General features: G+C 37.4%; 1 protein-coding gene across 4 annotated transcripts in view; it reads left to right on the forward strand.

The window, feature by feature from the left end:
• The window catches only part of PTPRK (protein tyrosine phosphatase receptor type K), a 388,737-nt gene that overhangs the window by 118,013 nt on the left and 252,157 nt on the right, over positions 1–18,567 (forward strand). For all 4 annotated transcript variants that reach the window (XM_058419621.1, XM_058419620.1, XM_040057700.2 and 1 more), the window contains exon 3: positions 11,785–12,056. In XM_058419621.1, coding sequence (XP_058275604.1) covers positions 11,785–12,056 — 272 coding nt within the window. The remainder of the gene's footprint in view (positions 1–11,784; positions 12,057–18,567) is intronic.

The following is an 18,567-nucleotide window of genomic DNA, read 5'->3' on the forward strand; positions in this document are numbered from 1 at the left end:
TGTAAAACCACTTGAGCTGCTAATCTAACTTGAGAGGCAAGGGTTTTATAAGGAGAGCTTGTTTATCTGTTTGTTTTAAAACAACTAATTCGGATGGAAAATACGATGACTGCTCAGGCATCCTAGGCTCTGTCATGGCTGATGGAGATGCAGCAGGCATCCAGCTACGTGCAGGTTACAGCCTTTACTCTGGGTGTAATGTCTTAATGCTAAGCAGTTGAAGTGTTTGGGAGAGAAGAGGAGTTGATGACTACAGAGCAATGGGCTGTTAGCAAGATGGGAAGCACGATGAGAGTTGTCACACACCATAAACCCCATGTCTGTTTTAACTGCAAGCTCCAGCATCTAGGAGAGCAATGAATTCTAAGGTCTGAATTTAAGGTTTTAATATATTTTGTAAGCCTTCCTAGGGATCAAGGCAAATGTTTTAACCATGTTTTGGCTTGAGTTTTTTGTCCATTTTTGTCATTTTTATTGACTGTATGAATTCTTTTTGTTGTGCAATGAATATTTAGGGTTTTTAATCTAGTTTCTGTGGTAATTAATGTAGTGGTGTATGAATCCCCATGCTCCTGGGTAGTGCATTCCTCAGTGCATTTTTTGCATATGTATGATTCATGGATTTTGCCTGTTCTCTTTAGGTGTTTTTAAATTATTTCTTATAATTATCATAGAGATGTGTACTGTAGGACTGTTTGCAATTACGAGATCAACATTACCTTCAGTAACTGGAAATTCTAAATAATTTCTAAAAGAGCTGTCTGTGTATGATCCTTTATTTACCCTATTCCTTTCCATCTATATAATATTCAGCTCTTCGTGGGGCATTCAGTGTCAATGTGCCACACTTGTTAAATTGCTCAAGTTTTTATTTTACAAATATGCATAACCATGTGTCGATGGTCTGGAAGACAGATGGAAGACTTCCTTGGAACTTAATAAACTCCAAGGTTTCCAGATTTTTTTCCTTAAGCAGATACTTGAGTTCACTAGATAGTCCTGCTGGTGTATTGACAAAGGCTTGACTTATGGTTATACTCAACTGGAGTGTGAGTCACTACAAAGTGAGGTATATGCTTCAGAGGGGAGGTCAGATGATGTTCTGAAGAACAGCAATCAAGTTGTTATTAAGTCTGTCTTCTGAATGTATAGGGTGAAATATTATTTCCACTATTTAAATACTGTTTTATATTATTATTTATATTATTATTATATATATTTATATTATTTTTCAAAACTCCTATCAGGATTACCACAGCAGTTGGTTCTTACCTCATGTTTTGCATTTAACCAAGGAATATACAACTCCTTAAGTGTAGGTCCTACACCTGTAAAAGCAGCTAAGCCTAGAAATAAGAGACTCTTCAAATCACTGTTGCATAAAGCAATATTCTGAGAAAAAAAAAAATTCATAACAGTAAACGTTAATATTTGGTGCTGAGAAAAAGTGATTGAAAAGAAAGGAAAGAATATTCTTCCTGTTATCAAAAAAACCTCCCACCTCTAAAAAACCCAGTGATAATATTTTATAAACCTCCCATGCTTTAAATAAACTCTAAGACTACTATAAAAAATAGAGAACATTTAATTTCCTCTTCTAAAAGGTCTGCCATGGCAGTTGTAATCTGCTGTCACATATGGCAATGAGCCTTTATTTAACTGTTGATGATGCTTGGGAGCAGTATTCTCAGCAGATTGTTAATTCTTTCTTTTTCCTGATACATGCTTATCCAGGGAATGACCAGTTTTGTTTTTATTTTCAGTGTTTTAAGCTGATAGCAATAAATATCTCTCAATGCACTTTTAATAGTGTTGCTTTTGAAAGAATGACTAGTGTTTTAATGACACTCTGAGAATGAATGCACATTCATTTTTTTTTTTTTTTAAATTTATTTTATTTTTTCCCGTTCAGTTGAAATCTGAATGCCGCTTAGCACTCAGGAGGGGGAAAAAGCTTAGTGTGTTTGCCGAGCGTTTTTTTAGCTGGCAACAAAATAAATAGTCATAGAGTTACATTTTGATCTACCTTTCTCGAAATACTTTTAAGATAATTGAAAGACGTTATTTGTAGCTGTCATGGGCTGGGAGAGTTGGGCTTCTAGTTGGGGAGGAATGCGGAGTGTTGCCCTGCAAGGACCCTGGAATTGTTCTGGAAAGGACAGGGACCTGTCAGAGGCTAGTTTTGGATATTGGCATCTGCTTTGGCCACTGAGAATGTTGAGTGCGACTTTGGGAGGTACCCATATAAACCCTGATTTTTGTTCGAGTCAGTCGTTTTCCTCCCGGCCAGTTGAACAGGTAACATCGAGTCAGGCCATTTTTTTGTTGTTGTTGGCCAGCCAGGCCTGCGGCTCTCCACGCCTTTGGGGAGGGAGCTGGCGCTGAGGCCTGGCCGAGCCCCATGCCGGGGAGGAGAGGCTGCAGCTTAACAGCAACTACTTTGGAAACCTCCCCGGAGCAGGGGGGATCTCCGCCAGGCCCCCGATAGCAGCCATGGGCCCGGTTGGGCCGAGCCTGCCCCGATTGTCACCGAGGGGTGGGCAGAGCTCCACCCCGGCACCCTCCACCGCTTTTCCAGTGACTCCCTGGGCAGAGAGGGAAAAAAGTAAAGAGGGAAACCCGGCCAGTCTGAGATTCAGCAGGGGAGAGGCTGCTGTCCTGCACAGAGCGCACGGCCGCTGCAGGCCTGGGCGGATTTCACCCTTTCTTGGCAAGATGAAGCTTCCAGGGCCTAACCCCTCCCTGAGAGAGAGAGAAGAAAGAGACAGAGTGGATGTAGAAAAGGCACAGCATGATGTCAGTGGAGCAAGAGTGAAAGAACTGATAAAGAGTATTAGAAGAGGGATTGAGGATGTGGACATTTTTAACTAGACTTCTCTGGTGTAAACTATGGAGAAGTGGACTGTTTCTTGTAACATCTTAATGTTGTTTGGGGGAATGCTGGTTCTAGCCAAAAGCTGGGGATTGATATAATTGAGATTTAATTAAGAATCTTGAACAGAGTTGGCCCCTCACTCCTGGGGTTAAAGGAGGTCTCAGCCTTTGAGACAAAGATGGTTTTAGAGAGAAAATGATTTAAGGCTTTTGGCTCCTGGAGTAAAAGGAAGTCTCTGTTTCTTTTGGGATAGAGATGATTTTAGAGATAGAAGACGAGAATTCTCATTTTATACTAGAAGAAACATCAAATGCACTGGGAGGCTCATAGGTAGCCAAGAGAAAGGGTGGTAATGGGTGGGACTGCACAATCTGCAACAACTCCTGGCAGTTGCAGTTTTGTGACATTGGGAGCCACCAGACTGTTTTTATCTTGTAGCGAATATCTCATGGGACTCTAGAGAGACTCCTCTCCCAAAGTGATTAAAGATTATGTTTAAATGGTGAAACTGACTGAAAATCACAGGTTGTATCTCTATGTTGTTTGTAAGAAAGTGAACAGTTTGTAAGGGGAGGGAAGAGTGTTTTGAAGTTTTGGGGTTTTTTTTCCAACTTTTTTTTTCTTTTCCATTATTTTAGTATGTGTTAATAAAACTGTTTATTTTTGAGCTTGAGCCTGCTTTGCTTCTCCTAATTCTCTTCCACAGGGAAAAAAAAAAAAAAAAAAAACAAAAAAAAAAAAAAAAACAAAAAAAAACACTAAGACCACTACACTGAATTTGGTAAACAAAATTTGGTGAACATAAAACCACTACATTAAGTAGCTATGTTTTTTAATGGGGAAAATTCCACTTGCCTTCAGTTTCCTCTCTTATCTTGATGTGGCTCTGTTTCTTGTTGGACTTTTCCAGAAGTCTGTTCATTTCCATCACCTAGGTAGAACTCAAATTTTTCTCTCCTTGCCTCTCTCAAGAGGAAGGTACAGGAAATCTAGGTCTTTTATGATGGGATTTGTGTGTTGCTTTGCAGGGGTCTGATAAGCATAGGTGGAGGAGGGCATGGGGTAGGAGTAAAAGCCCTGTGAATTTCAGTGTTAGTGAGCTTTTAGGTCAGCTTGGCTGACATTTGTGAATTCTCTGTGAACTTGTTTTTGTGCACTGCAACAGACACAGCAGCACACCAAAGACTTAAGCAAGTGATCAGCACTGACATTTTCTATAAGACTGTCTGCCCTAGAATACTCTAAATGTTTTTCATATTTCACTTTAATTTCTATCCAAATAAATAATACTCCACAGAAATAGATAATTTGATCCCCATCTCTTGTAACATCCTCAGTAAAGTGTGTCTCTCTTATAAGCATCTGAAACATCTAAATGATGAATGTTCAGTAGTGGTGGTGATACAGTGGCATCCTAGACCTGTAGGTGGATACAGAACGACCAACACTGGTCTTTCATCCTGGAGGGTCTGTCACAAAAATGGGTGGAAAAAAACTAGTGCAGAGTGAGATGTCTGTGCGTTACTGCTCACCTTATCCAGTCAAGTAATATCAGAGCAGCTAACAGGAATGGTGAAGCAAAATGGATTTAAACTCTTTTCTGTACCTGTTTTTCATGCAGTGAAGTTGTTGCAAGTGTTTTTAGGTGTTGGTGTCCTCATGGGACTGAAATTTTCCCAGGAGGGGCAGGAATGCCTTGGAGTTTGGCAACTTTAGCTGCTGCTCTGGGAGCAGCTTTAGATTAAAACATCTGACTGGCTTTAGGCTGTGCAGGCACAAATGGTACCCTGTTATTTGATGTCCCAAGTGAATAGCTTCGTCCCAAGTTGATATTAATCTAAAGTTGGTAGTTTCTTGGAAATTTAGCTTAGAAAAGACATTTTCTTCCAGATAGAAAGCTGGCCAACGTATACTGTCCTTTGGGCAGCCAGATCAGCCCCCTGGTGACTGAGAAGCATCCCGGAGTCACTAAGCCACCATCTGTGGTGTATTTATGGGTTTGCAGCACAAATTCAGACAGTTCAGAGCTCTAGTTACTTTCATCTTAGGCATCCATTCATGGTCTCTGGTGTTAAAAAAATCATTACAGAGTACCTCATTTAATCCGTAAATAAATATGAAAGTGTTCCATGTGCCTTCTGGTTACTGAAACAGATCACTGTTTGGTAATGCTGTCCTTCCATAAACTTGCCTGATGCACTGTGTGAAACGTCATTTTCTGAATGCTTTGTTGGAAGAGGCAATTCAAAGGAACACAATGCAAGATAGATGCTCTCTTGTACAGACACTACAAGCTTGCACTGCAAATTTCAGTTGCTGAAATTTTTCTGTCTCAGGTTTTGTTGTTCCTAAAGCCTATGTATTAGCTAAATGTGAAAAAGAGGGAGAAAACTACCATACCGCAGACACTGGTATGTCATCTTGGTCTATTTTCTCTGCATCAGTACAAACAAATCCACAGGATTTTGGTGTTATATATGAGAAAACCATGAATTCCAACACTTGCAGAGTGCATATTTTTCATATTTATTAATTTCTAAAGTGTTAGTATGGGGAACAAAACTTATAGTGACATCCAGACCAAGGAACAATTTTTAGTCAAAAGTTCATCATGAACTTTGTTGCAAATACCACATGCCTTTGAAACATAAGAGTTTTTTCATTTCTCATTTTCCCTTTTAACTGCGAACATTTTCTTGTTCTCATGGAATTGAACAAGTCATGCGTGATATTAGTATCAAGCCAGTAGCATCATAGTTGTAAATACCGGTGAAGTGTTACGCTGCCCACGATATTAATTCTTTGGCTGATTTGATGCTGTTTCTATTTGTCTGGATCAGTGTTGTCAGGCTGTGTCCCTGTTGCTTGACCTCCGTGGGTGTGGTTAACAGGGGAATCCCGGTTGCATGACCTTGCTGTAGAGCGGGGCTTTTGGCATCAACAAGTACAGCCTGGAGGGCAGGACACCTCTTCTCCTCCTGTGAAATTGCAATGTCAGTGTGAAATTGACGAATTGATGAGCTCTTGCAGTCCATGAGGCTAAGTTTCTGTCCAAATTGAGTGAGTACTCTGCTTTTATTTATACAGTGTAGCTTAATAACCTCTTTTTTCTTTTTTTTTTTTTTTTTAATAATTCTCTTTTTCTATTGGAAGTAGGAAAGCCCACAAAAGATTTACATTCTCCAGAAAAATTTCCCCTGTCTGTATTGTGTATTTTGTTTTATTTTTAATCTCTCTAGTAAATTCAGAGTCTTAACTTGACTTGCAGTTGAGTTGTGGTGCCTTGGAACTGAACTAGGCAATGAAGTTGAAATTCACGGTCCTGATTCACCTCTGCTTTCACTTTGACAATCAGTAAAGAACTTAAACCAAGTCTTCAACAATTTGAGTCTTGTATGGGGAATGATATTGTAAACAAATGAAGTAAGCGGAAAGACGCCTCTGAATTGTAGCCATCTAAAGAAATTTTGGAGAAATCTCGTGTTGTTTGCAGCAATAACATTATTTTTGATTTTTTTTTTAGTATGAAAGCAGGTAAAATCTGGATATGGTTATCTATATTGAATATTTTAGTGTGTATCTGATCCTTTATCTTAAGTAAGATTGTAGTGTTACAAAGTAACATCTTTTCTCTATACAAGGAGTGTATATCCATAACTGATACAGGATACTAAAATTAAAAACCCTAACAATGTCTCTAGTTTTCCTTCATAATTTCTTTCCTTTTTTTTTTTTTTTCTTTCTGAAAAATTTAAGAGCTTTTGACTTTTTATCATTAGCCTTTATTTTTTTCCCTTCTTGCAAATTACAGAAATGCAAGTAAAGGGCTCTCTCAAACTGTCATGGGGAAGATATTCTCTAAGGCACAAAATCAACATAAACACTATGCATAAGTGTTTAGAATATAAGTTTTCTGTGAATTAATATAGATGTTTCTGAACTTTTTTTTTTTGCAATCTGCTTCCAGTTGCAAGCCCATTTCTCTATTTCAGTGTCTGTTCTTTGCCTGCAGTCTCTCATAAATGTTGCCCAAAATGTAACTGGGGACTATGTTACACAGTCATTATTAAAAGATAAAAGGGTCACATAGTCTCGAACTTTATGATAAGGCAGGTAAGTGGCTGGACCCTCCACTTATTGTAATTGATACTGTCATTCACAGGCAGAGAAATTACCACAGTATGTCCCCAAAATGGAGATTGTTTGATGGTTAGTTCTTTGGAGAATTTACAGGAGCTGAAAACCAGCCTGCTGAAAATTACAAGTTCACACTTTAAATACAGACCCGTTTTTCAGGAAGCAAGGAAGTGAGAGAAAATAATTTGATCGGGAAACTGCTCTGTCACATTGGTACCTTACAGTGGGCAAATTTTATTTTATTTAAGGACCTTTTCTTTTTTTTAATCTTAGCATGATTTCTTAGCTTTGGTTAACTGCTAGGTGATAAGAGAGCTTGGTTTTCAGTAGGGGATAAAACCTAAGACTTTTCACAATTAATTAAAGAATTAATTTATTCTGAAGTAATCTGTCCTTGCCACTGAACTAGGACATTGAGTTTAATGTATATCAAAATAAATAAAAGGCAGTGAAAAGTGTGAGATATATACAACTACGTTTAATAACATAGCTCAGGGAATGTCTAGTATCTCTTATTACGTAGCTGTGTAGATGCCTTTTAGCAAGTTCATGAATTAAATGTCCAAGTAGGCATCAAAATCTTCTTGAAAGACTGATCTTAAAGCTGAACTGTTTGCATGAACTTGGTCAAAGCTTAGGAGGCATTGCCACTTACCTGTTTCATAGTCTGATGTTTCTATTTTGTGTAGGAGAGAATTGGATTGACCTTTTGCATCAGGGATTACATTAGAAGCTATTAACCGGCAAATAGATGGAAGGCACCTCAGAGGAGACAAGCTAAATGAGAGGATGGGGTTTGATTTGGAGAAATCTAAACTACATTCAAGTAGAAAAAATTAACACTTAAGCTTCTTGGGGGAAAGAGAATATATGTATGAATTTTAAAGGTTGTGAATTCACAAGAATGGAGAAGATTCTTCTGGGAATTACTTGAAAGAAGGATGAAACAACATTACTGTCAAACTAGAAGAAAAATTTTCAAGAAAAATATTACTGAGGAGTTGTGTGCATTTTGTAACTGCACTAACTGCCAGAGTAGCTAAAGACATCCTGCTGGAGCATGGTGAAAAATAGGGAGTGAAAGGAATATTTAAGAGCAATGGATCTTTGTCCAGGCACAAATGGGACTTTGGACGCTTTTCTTCTTTCATTTCTTTGCAGCATTATCCAAATGAAATTTGCCCTTTCTGTCTTGTAAGAAGAAAAAAATAACTTCTGCTCTTACATGTAAAGTTTTTCTTTCTCCATTGCCCCAAATATGATTTGTAAAATCTTAGTGGAAACAGAACACAGGTTAGTGGTTTTTCTTCCTTGTTTTCAAGGGAAGTAGGTGTATACAGGTATACAGGATTTTACATCTGCTTGTGCCTGACCTTGTTAGGCCAGTAACAATGGGAAAAAAAATCATGGAGCCTGGCTCTACTGGGATTTAATAAAACACTTAGCACTAGTGTTAGCTAATACTAACTGCTGCTGTTTACCTTTCTGGCAACTGTGGTGTGTTTGCCTTAGCCAAACCCTCATCCTTCCTTTTTCCAATCCTTTTCTCAGAAGCAAGAGGGGAAAAAATAGTGTGGGCAAGCTCATGGACTGAGACAAAGACAAGGAGATCACTTATTTTGTAAATCACCAGTTACAGACAAAACAGATTCATCTGGGGGAAGAATTAGCCAACTTTCCACCCAGGACAGGGGGATGGGAACCGGGGCTGCAGTCAGTCCATTGTACTTGGTGTCTGCTGCTCCTCCCTCCTCACCCTGTGTCCCTGCTCCAGCCTGTGAAGAGTTAGCTGTAACACTTGTTCTAATCTCTCACTGAAAGTCTCAAACAGTTAGATAATATTTGGAATTAAGGTGATTGTGAGCAGTTCCCTTGTTTATACTTTGCATTTCTGCCAAGTCCAATAATATCTTAAGATATTATGAAGATTTTGCAATAATATAATTATTAATAACTCATATTAAGATATTGCAAACATATGTAAATGGGGGAAAACTCCTAAGTCTTTCAATCCTATTATATCTCTTTACAAGTAAAGAATGACTTTCTTTTGAAAGGTGTAAGAAAGTATTTTGTATGTGTTCCAAAGATATAATTTTGCTGTACAGTTTATTGTGGCATTGGCTTCTGACTTTCTGGGAGAAGGTAGATGACTGAGGAGGGAGCAGGGTTTTGTACATTTGTGGAATACAGCTGCTTAAGTTTAAAAAAAGGAGGAGAAGGGAAGTAGTTTCCAAGATGGTGAACAGATGCTTTGGCTTTATGATAAACGGTCTATGAATTCTGTCTGGAGCATTTCATGAAGTGCTGTAGGACTAACACGTAGATAGATGTATGCAAATTCACTGCTAAGTATTTTTAAATGTTGAAAAATGTGGTTGAGAAAGTGGAGTGCTATAAAATATGTTGATATGTTAAAAATGTATGTTGAAGCTTCCAAAGGCTATAGCAGATTTCCTTACTATAAAAACAAGATCTTTAAATACTTCTAGTTTATTTGTTGTAATTTGAGTTTGGTTTTCTTTTCATTCCAGTGGTTTTATCCTGAGAGAAGTTGAGAGAAACATTTTTTTAAAAAAATCTGCAAAAGTTGATATATTCTATTTCTTCCATCCCCCCTGCCCAAAATTCACCTTCAGAAAATGTTGGAGGGTTTATCTTCTTCTGTATCTTAGCTTTAGAAATATTAGAAGTAATTCTTTTTTTGCAGGAAAGACTGAGTTGCTTTTTGTGTATTACTTAAAAATATTTGCAAGAAACAAGTAGCAAAGGCTAAGTGGCAATTTAGATGACCATGGACAATTAGTGATAACAGTGTGGGAAGCAGTCTGTAATTTTTTTGCTGAATGTTTTCAGTTTTTCAACTCTAATGTGGAAGAAAAAAACCCCAAATTGCTGATGTACAGCCTTCCCCTGCCACATGCATAGTATTTACTAACAAAATTTTTGAAAATCTTATTCTCTAGCCTGATGATCAGGTGCTTATAAGAATGTATGTATTACTAAAATAGAGATTACAAACAAACATATTATTAAGTTTATTCTAGAGTCAAGGGGCATAAAAATTGCACACCATTGGATGTAGTTTACGAACACTTTCTCAGGCAGTCATCAACTGATGCTAGATGATAATCTTTAAAGACTTAAAGTAACAGCAAACCTAAATAGCATAATAAGACTCCTTTGTGTTTTTATAAATGGCTATTAATGATGAAGAAATAACCAGAAAGTGCTACTTTACCAAATTCATCAATAGAAAAATAAATAATGGATTCTGAATATAATTCTAAATATGAACTGGTTGCTTATGTTACATTATAGTAGTTTTCTTTAAACCCTCTTTTAAAGATGACTGCTAAAAATATAGATTTCAAAAATGCACTGTGCTTTAATAAGAACAGCTTTCCTGCTACAATATTTCTTTCTCTTTTTATTTCCTAAGATTTTTAGCACAGACTTGCTTTACAGGCTAGTAAATTAACATCTCTCACAGATGATTTAATCCATGTACATAAATTTTCATCTTTTCCTGGGCAACAGCTTGTGAACAATTTTCAGAATGCCTAATACAACTGTTTAGGATATACTAGAAAATGATAGTTCCTTATTGTCTAAAAATGAAAGGAAAAAATTTGACATACGCAATGATAGTAATTTATATGAACATACTTCATAGAAGATTTGTCACCAGTAGTCACATACATAATCCCAAGACTTTGTGAGACTAGTCATTTGGGCAAATGTTCACAAATCTAATTTTTTTTTTTTTTTTAAAGTTTAGGTTAGATTTTTTTCTCTATTTTTGATGGATGTGACCTGAACTTTCCTCACAAGAAAAGGCTCTTTATTGTGATGCCCTTTAGGACTGAAAGTAAAATGACGATCTGTCAACAAAAAGATTCTGGAATCATTAAGCAGATGGGTAGGAAAATTTAGGTTAGGAAAATTTCCTGTAGCAATGATCAGATCATATATTGTAATGGGTTTTCTCACTTGGTTGGAAAGTTCAGCCTGGTATACTCTGTCTAGCAAGCTTTCTTCTGTGGGGTTCACTCACTAGGTAGTACCTGGTCTGAAGTTGTCACTCTTGAAGGAACAGATCAGCTCCAGGCTAGGTTAGATGGCAGCCTGTCTTTACCATCCGTTCTGCAGGACAGACTGATTCATTATTACTGCCCGTATAGCATGTTGAAACATACGATTTCCACTTTCTGCCCTCGTGGCTAGACAGGCACAGCCTGTTTTGTCTTGTGTATATTTGTAATACACATTTACAAGATGGACACTCTTCTAGCTGTAGAAACTTCTGTTATCCCCTTAAATCCATTGGCAAATGGAGCAGCAAACAAAACTTTTCTGAAGAAATTTGGCTTGGTGTCCTAAGTCAGCTGTTTCCATTGCCAATATATCTCAAAATCAAGTCTGCCTCTTTTTTGGGTAGAAAAGGATGTGATAAAGCTGCATTGAGGAATGTAGACCTTATTTTTTGTTTTATTTTCAGAAAATCTGCCGAGCAAGTTGAGAGAATTTTGGCCTCAGTGACCTCAGAATAATGATGATCTTTTGCTTCTTTTGTTCACACATGCTTCAGTCATGTGCCTAGCCATTTTATAGCTTGCTGGATTTCAGGCCACTTGAATTATGAGGTTTCTGGGATAAGAAAACCTTTGCATTTCATCCTGTTTCACAGTGAACAATCAGTTTCTTAGTATTTATCTTTTTCCTTACTACTGCTTTTTTTCCCCCCCCTTCCCCACTCCCCCCTTTCTTAGGATCATACATGATAGTGATTTCATCAGACCATGACCCTGGAGAAAAGACTCGACTTCAGCTTCCAACAATGAAAGAAAACGATACTCACTGCATCGATTTCAGCTACCTTCTGTACAGCAAGAATGGAGGAAACCCAGGCACTTTGAACATCCTTGTTAGGGTGAACAAAGGACCACTGGCTAATCCCATCTGGAATGTCACTGGTTCCACTGGCAAAGACTGGCTTCGAGCAGAGTTGGCCGTCAGCACTTTCTGGCCCAATGAATATCAGGTAAACTTGTAATAAATTCACGCTTTATAATATTTACTGCAAGGTCCTGTTCACTTTGTGTTGTTTTGATCTGTTCTGATGGAGTAGTTTCCTAGTGTCCTCAAGTGAAACGTTTCATTCAGTAGAAATAATTGTATGGGAATGGATATTTTTTTATAGCAGGTGATTGTCCAAAGTTATCTGTTATTTTATAATAGGAAAAAAATTAACTGGAAAAAAGCCTTGTTAAAAGAAATGGTAAGGTTAAAGTCCAGGAACATCAAAAATTTTAAGCTCCCAGTAATAAATTGCCTGTGCAACTGTAATTTATACTTGTCTTCCCTCCTCTTTTGTGTATGCCTCTGTTACTGTGTCTAATTACATGACCATAAACTGTGTTTTTTTCCACTTGACATTTGCTTCATTTGCTGTGCAGGCAGAATGGTGTTCACCTAATGAGCAGCTGTTCAGGATGTGCTTTTTTTCCTGTTTGCTTGCTATGGGGCAAAACCACCTGCAGCGAAGACCTGTTGTTTGGAGGAAAAAAAATGTTTTCTTATTACTAGATGCTGTTATTTGATTTGTTTGACCAACCTGAGAAAGTACCTGCAGCTGTTTTACTCAGTGGGTATTTGGTGTGAAGGATGAATCTCATACATGGGCATTTTTGTTCTGGTGTGTAGGAGTGGGAAGAGTTGAATTACATGTGCTCCCCTGAATTGTTACCAATGAGGTGTTAATGTGCTTACAGGCCCCTCTCTAAATATTCATCATTAATGATCTTGTGAACAGTTTGGATATCCAGAGCAGTAATTAAATGAAGGAAAGTGGCTGCTTTATTAATAGTTTTATTGAATATTGGTATTGTAGGAATGTAACTTAAAAGTGTCTTTAGATAAAGTTTGTTGCAATTCCCCACCATCAAAATAACATCCGTAAACAAGCTTCAGTGCAAGTAGCCTTACATATATGGTGAAAATTACATAATTTACTATAATTTCATGGGGGATTTTTTGAGTTTTGTTTCCATGGTTTTAGTGTTTTTTATTTATAAAGAAATGTCATCTACCAGTGGCATTGCAACTGGGTAAAATTTGATTTAAAGTTCTGAAGCCTGGTTTCAAAAAACTTGGCTTTTGAGGGGGTGTTTTATTAACCCTTTTTATGTTGCTAGAAACTGCCATTTGGTGTCCTTAAACAAACCTCAGGAGCCTTTTATAGCAGAACAGTAGTGATCAAGTATAGCAGCATTATATTCAGTAAATCAAGTTTCTGCTGACAGATGGCCCGGCTTGACAATGAGATTGGTGGTTGGAGTCTTATCTTAGCAATGTGGCCATTTTTCACTTACATTATAACCTTCACATTATATCTCCATAGACTGCTTACATTCATTCTTTCCCTTGATTGGTCGTCCAACAGAATATTGAAATTATGTGTAACCCAGTTTATGTTTAAATTAAACAGAAGCCTGGAGTAGAAGTGGAGGGCTGCTAATGCAACCTGCTTGGTTTGTGGCCAAACTGCACAATTGCTTTTATGAACAGGAGGGGAAATCTGCTTGCTATTTATGAAAAACTGCCTGTTTGCACAAACAGGGCTGGAATTTTTGTGATTTTGGTTCTTTCAGCTCTCAAGCTTCTGGTTCAACATTGCTCTTGGTAGATTTTTTTATTTGGTTTCTTTTTTTTTTTTTTTTTTTTTTTCAGTTTGTGGTTTTTTTCCCCCTTAGTTTTCAGTTGAGTTATGCTTTGGAATGGAAATATTGTTTTCATTTTTCTCATATGAGTTTCATGCTGTACTATTGTAGTTTGTGATTTTAGCACTTTTATCTACCTGTTGGTGAAGGAGTTTAGCTAGCACTGAGGAAAATAAGCACCAGTTTCTATAACAAGATGGAAGTGGTCCTTTACTAACCTGGGAATCAGATCCCTGCCTGTACAAGCAAGGTCACTGCTAAAGATCGCTGCTGAGCACAATTGTTTGCGTGTACTTTGTTACAATCAGGTCAGCTTCACTGCCATTTCCTTCACTTTTAAGTGAGGGAGGAGAGTAGAGATTATCAGGGGCTGAATAGTGCAGGTTGCACTCTAAGGAAGTCTCGTGTGGTATCTTGGTGGTTAGCAGCATGGCCAAGTTGTAATAATAGAATGTTACACCTTGGCTAATTAGCTTGTAAACAGCATGTCTCTACTCTTCTGTGATCGGTTGAAACACTAGTGCTGCCTGCTCAAAACTAGCACAGTGTTTTTACATGTCACTCTAGTTTATTCAGTTTATGCATTTTTGGATGGGTTTAGCACTTCCTTTTACTTACGGGAATATCTTATTCAAATAATCCATTTCCTTAACCTTCTTTAACTTATTCTGCTGGGCAATTATTTATATATTTATTTTCTGACAAAACATAGTACAGTTTATTATAATAGCTTTGCTGGGTAAAAGTTTTTATCTAGTTTTGTACCCTGTCTCTGCTGGCAGATAGCACTGGAAGCTTGTAGAAGACTTCAGGAACAGTACAAGCTCATGGTCGTACCTCTTTTAGAATACACTTCCAGCCTTGAGCATATATGTTGTTCAAAAACTTGGATCCTAAGAACCTAAGTGGTACTTTTCTGCATTCCTGATATTTTGTTGTCGTTTTTGTTTTAATGATTTGAGCTTCTAGTGTCTACAGTATATATGACAAGGAATTCTGATGTAAAATCCATGTTAGGACTGTTCCTGGGGGTTTCTCCAAGCCTGGGCCCTGTAATTCTTCAGTTGTCATATTTTGCGCTTGGGGAGTTTCAGAAGTCCTGTAATGATTCAATCTGTCTCCTGTCTCCTGCTAGCAAGGCATCTGCAACCACTATTCTGCTTGTTTAACATGCAGATGAACTCTTGAAGATTTTGATTAGATAATCCCTTGGGATCAAGGTTGATTTGATTTTGCTACTTGTTAGTTCTGGAATTTTTTTTTTTAATCATTCTGTTGGAAATATGCCGCCTTTGACCTGCCTCAAGTTTGTTTCAAAGTAGCAAAGGAAAAGTAATTTGGGATTTTTAAAATTGTTCAAACTTGGTAACTGACTAGGAGTTCTGTCTCTTTGTTTTCTTTGTTAGTTATTACTGTAATTAATTTATTTTAGTTCAGATGTTTATTCCTGTCTGGATTAATTGTTTTGTCTAATTCTGTTAATTTCCCCAAGTTCTCTCCTGCTTTGCACAGTAGGGGTTATCTGACTGCTGAGGGCTGTCTCTTTCTGCTTCTGTCACAGTCATTTTTCCACTTCCCTTGCTACCTATGTCATCCCTTTTTAGTTTGACTTTGTTTGCTTGTGGTTTGTTTGATTTTTTTTTTTTTTTTTTTTTTTTTTTTTAAACCCTGTCTCCCAAAATTTGCTGTTTGCTATTTTTTGTATGGTCTCGTCCTCACCCTCAGCAGATTTGTTTTGCTTCCACAGGATCACATCTGTGCTTTCTCACATATGAGGTCCAGTTCGTAATGTAAACCATGCGCTTTTCAGTTTTGGTTTTACATTTCATTATATATTTTATATTAGGTATCTGATGTTTATATCAGAAACTGGTAAATAAAATCTTGGCTTGGAAACGTAAATTTCAAACTTGTAAAACACTAATTACTGGCTACTAATTACTACTTGGTTTCTTTATGGTTCTTTAAAAATTCACTCTACAGTAGGGGTTCTCTATAGTTTAGCAGACGTGCTGGCTGGGATCCCAGCTTCATAGCAGTGATGTTGCACCTGCAAGTATAGCTACCCAAGTAAAAATACTGAACTGCACTGAGCAGAAGGTCTTTTATCATTAAGAAATACTGCAGGGAAACTGGAAAGCCAAATAATTTTCTTGCAGAATTGTCAATTCTGATTTGGATAGTTAATTTGTTCTTTGTTATAATACTGATGATTTATAGGATTTCCAAAAGTTTTAAATTGCTCAAGGTCTTTCCAAATATCTTGGAAAATTACTCTCCTTTATGATCATAAAAGGTCTTGAAACTGTAATAGAAGAATAACAGGAGGGTGGGAGACTGAAGATTGAGTGTGTACTGTTGGGCCATATGCCACATAAGGTAGGAAACAGATTTCATGTGAAATACGAGAATTTGTTGCCTTTTTGGATATCAGATCACTGTTCTGAACTTGTAGACATGTGACACCCTAAACAAGCTGCATGCAGAAAAAATTGGGAAGATGAGGGTTTAGATGTGATTTAGTAATTTGATATAGCTAAGGAAGGAAAGCCACAAGTGAAGTGGCAAGTACCTGTGTGAACTGCGAAGAACTGAGTTATAACTTAGGAAGAAATCCAGCCTCCCAAACTCTAGCTTCCTATTTATAAGGCCAATGTCCTCTTTTTATATGTGGACTTTACCCTTGAAACATCAAGAAAGTACAAAAATCTGAAAGAAAAAAAAAAAAATCAGCAACATTCCAAAGGACTGATATTTTAATAGGCCTTTATTTAAAATATATTGGAACACAGAAAATTACTGGTAATAATACCAAAGATACATTTTATAAATAAAACTTAGAGCTAGTGCAAGTTTTTTGAATAATTAGGTGAGAATGTAATGTGGAAAGTGCTTTATCTGAAAGATTTGAGCAACACTGATAAGCAGCCAACCAGTTAATGTTACAACTTTCTTTATAGGTCTTGGATGGTCAGTTGTAAGACAGTGAAAATTATCCGATGGAAATCTCAGCATGAGGAGGAGTTCAGGTGCAGAGGAGAGTGGTCTGTAACTGTGTGTGAGAGGCAGTGCTATGGTATCTGGGAAAAGACCCAATTTAGAGGAATATGACAGAGTTCTACAAAACTCTCACTAATGTGAAGGGGAATCCTCTTCCAGTTCAAGAATTAGGAGCCTTTTTGGTCTGGTGGGTAAACCAGACTGAAAAAAGTGAATGGAGGTTGGTCGTACTGCAGGCTTTAAACCCACGAATGTGCCTGACAGAAATAGCTGTTGTGGATGCCCAGCCCTCTCCAGCCGCCGAGTGGATGTGTGCCGAACTTTTTTTCTGGATTCCTAAATGTAATTTTTTTTTTTTATGCTGTGGTTATTTAAACCAGTTTGGTCATTATTTGTGTAAGTTTTTGTCTGGCTGTAGAAATAAGAGCTTACTTCGTCTGCCACTACCACCCCTACACCCATTTCTCTTGGCTCTTTTCCCCTTACCATTTTCTTTTGATCTCACTTGGGGTAGCATAATATTTTAGACTTTTTAAAATTGAAACTTAAAATTAGCCTTTTAAATTCTTCAAGTTTCTAAGGATTCTCAGAAACACAGCATGAATTAGAACTTTTTGGAGGGGTGGTTGGGATTTCGTTCTAGCAGATATATAAACATTATGTCCTAAAATGTGTTAGTAAAAGATGGGTTGGCTGTATAATTAAAGAAATTTAAGGTAATAGTTAATAAACAGAGAGCTTTTTTTTTTTTTTTTCTTAAACTTGGAACAGCTTGTGTTTGCAGGTAATATAAGTCACTGAAATGTTCCTTGTGCATCGTTCTTTAGCACCCTTTTTGAGGAATAACTCCATTGAGAATTCTTTGTGGCTTTTAAGAATTTAAGGTAACTGTCAATAAACTATTTTGTTTCATTACTACACAATGAAACAGCTTATACATTTGTTTCCTTTGTCTTCCTTCTTTCCTTCATAGGTTTCACCAGATGAAAGCACTTTTAACAGCCTTACTACTTGCCATTATCTCTAATGTTTGAAAATATCTCCAAAGAGGAATGATGTTGCTTTCTCATCAGAAACACTTTCTAAACCCCTAAGTGTTCTACTGACAATTTACTTGCTAGTCAGCACTTAATCAGAAGACTTCTTTATACAGCTAATTGGAGAGTTAGTTAGAGAAAGACTTTTTAAATAATGAACTTTCTTATTGCTTTTCCAAGCCTTGCTAGTACAAACAAGATGCCAGCTTTTTAAACTGCTAGGATAAACATGAATGTGTGCGAGCATATCTGTCGCATTTCTGTCTCGTTTCTTCCAAGATATTTATTGATTTGGTGAGGACGAAAAACTGCGTAATGTCCAATAGGGTAATTACCAGAACCATTTTAATAATTTAGTTCTGCAGATGACAAAACACAGCTGCCAAAGGACTTGTACAAATACTGACTTGTTCCAGTCTTCAAACTGGAACATAATGCACGGAGTGAAAGTGAGCGCTGCCCAAACAAGCCTCGTCACAGCTGAAGTGCCAGCATCCAGGTTTGCAGTAACTACATAAGTACTGGAAATGTCTCGGAAACTTTTCATTTTTTTCTTAGAGATGACAAGCAGGCTTTGACTGTTAGTTCAAGGCTGTGGCATTGTTTCAGTAGGGGATGTTCTGCAGGCCAGCCACAACATGCTTTCTTTCCATCCAGAGTTAACTCATTTACGAGCACAGGAACTTTCTGAGGGACAAGGGAATTATGGTGGTGGGAAAGCAGGTAAATAATGACAATATATGCTGTTGGCCTCTTCCCTTCCCCACCTATTGTATTGTCTCCTTCTACCCACCAT

Source organism: Hirundo rustica, chromosome 3 (genome assembly GCF_015227805.2).
Source record: "Hirundo rustica isolate bHirRus1 chromosome 3, bHirRus1.pri.v3, whole genome shotgun sequence".
Lineage (NCBI taxonomy): Eukaryota > Metazoa > Chordata > Aves > Passeriformes > Hirundinidae > Hirundo > Hirundo rustica.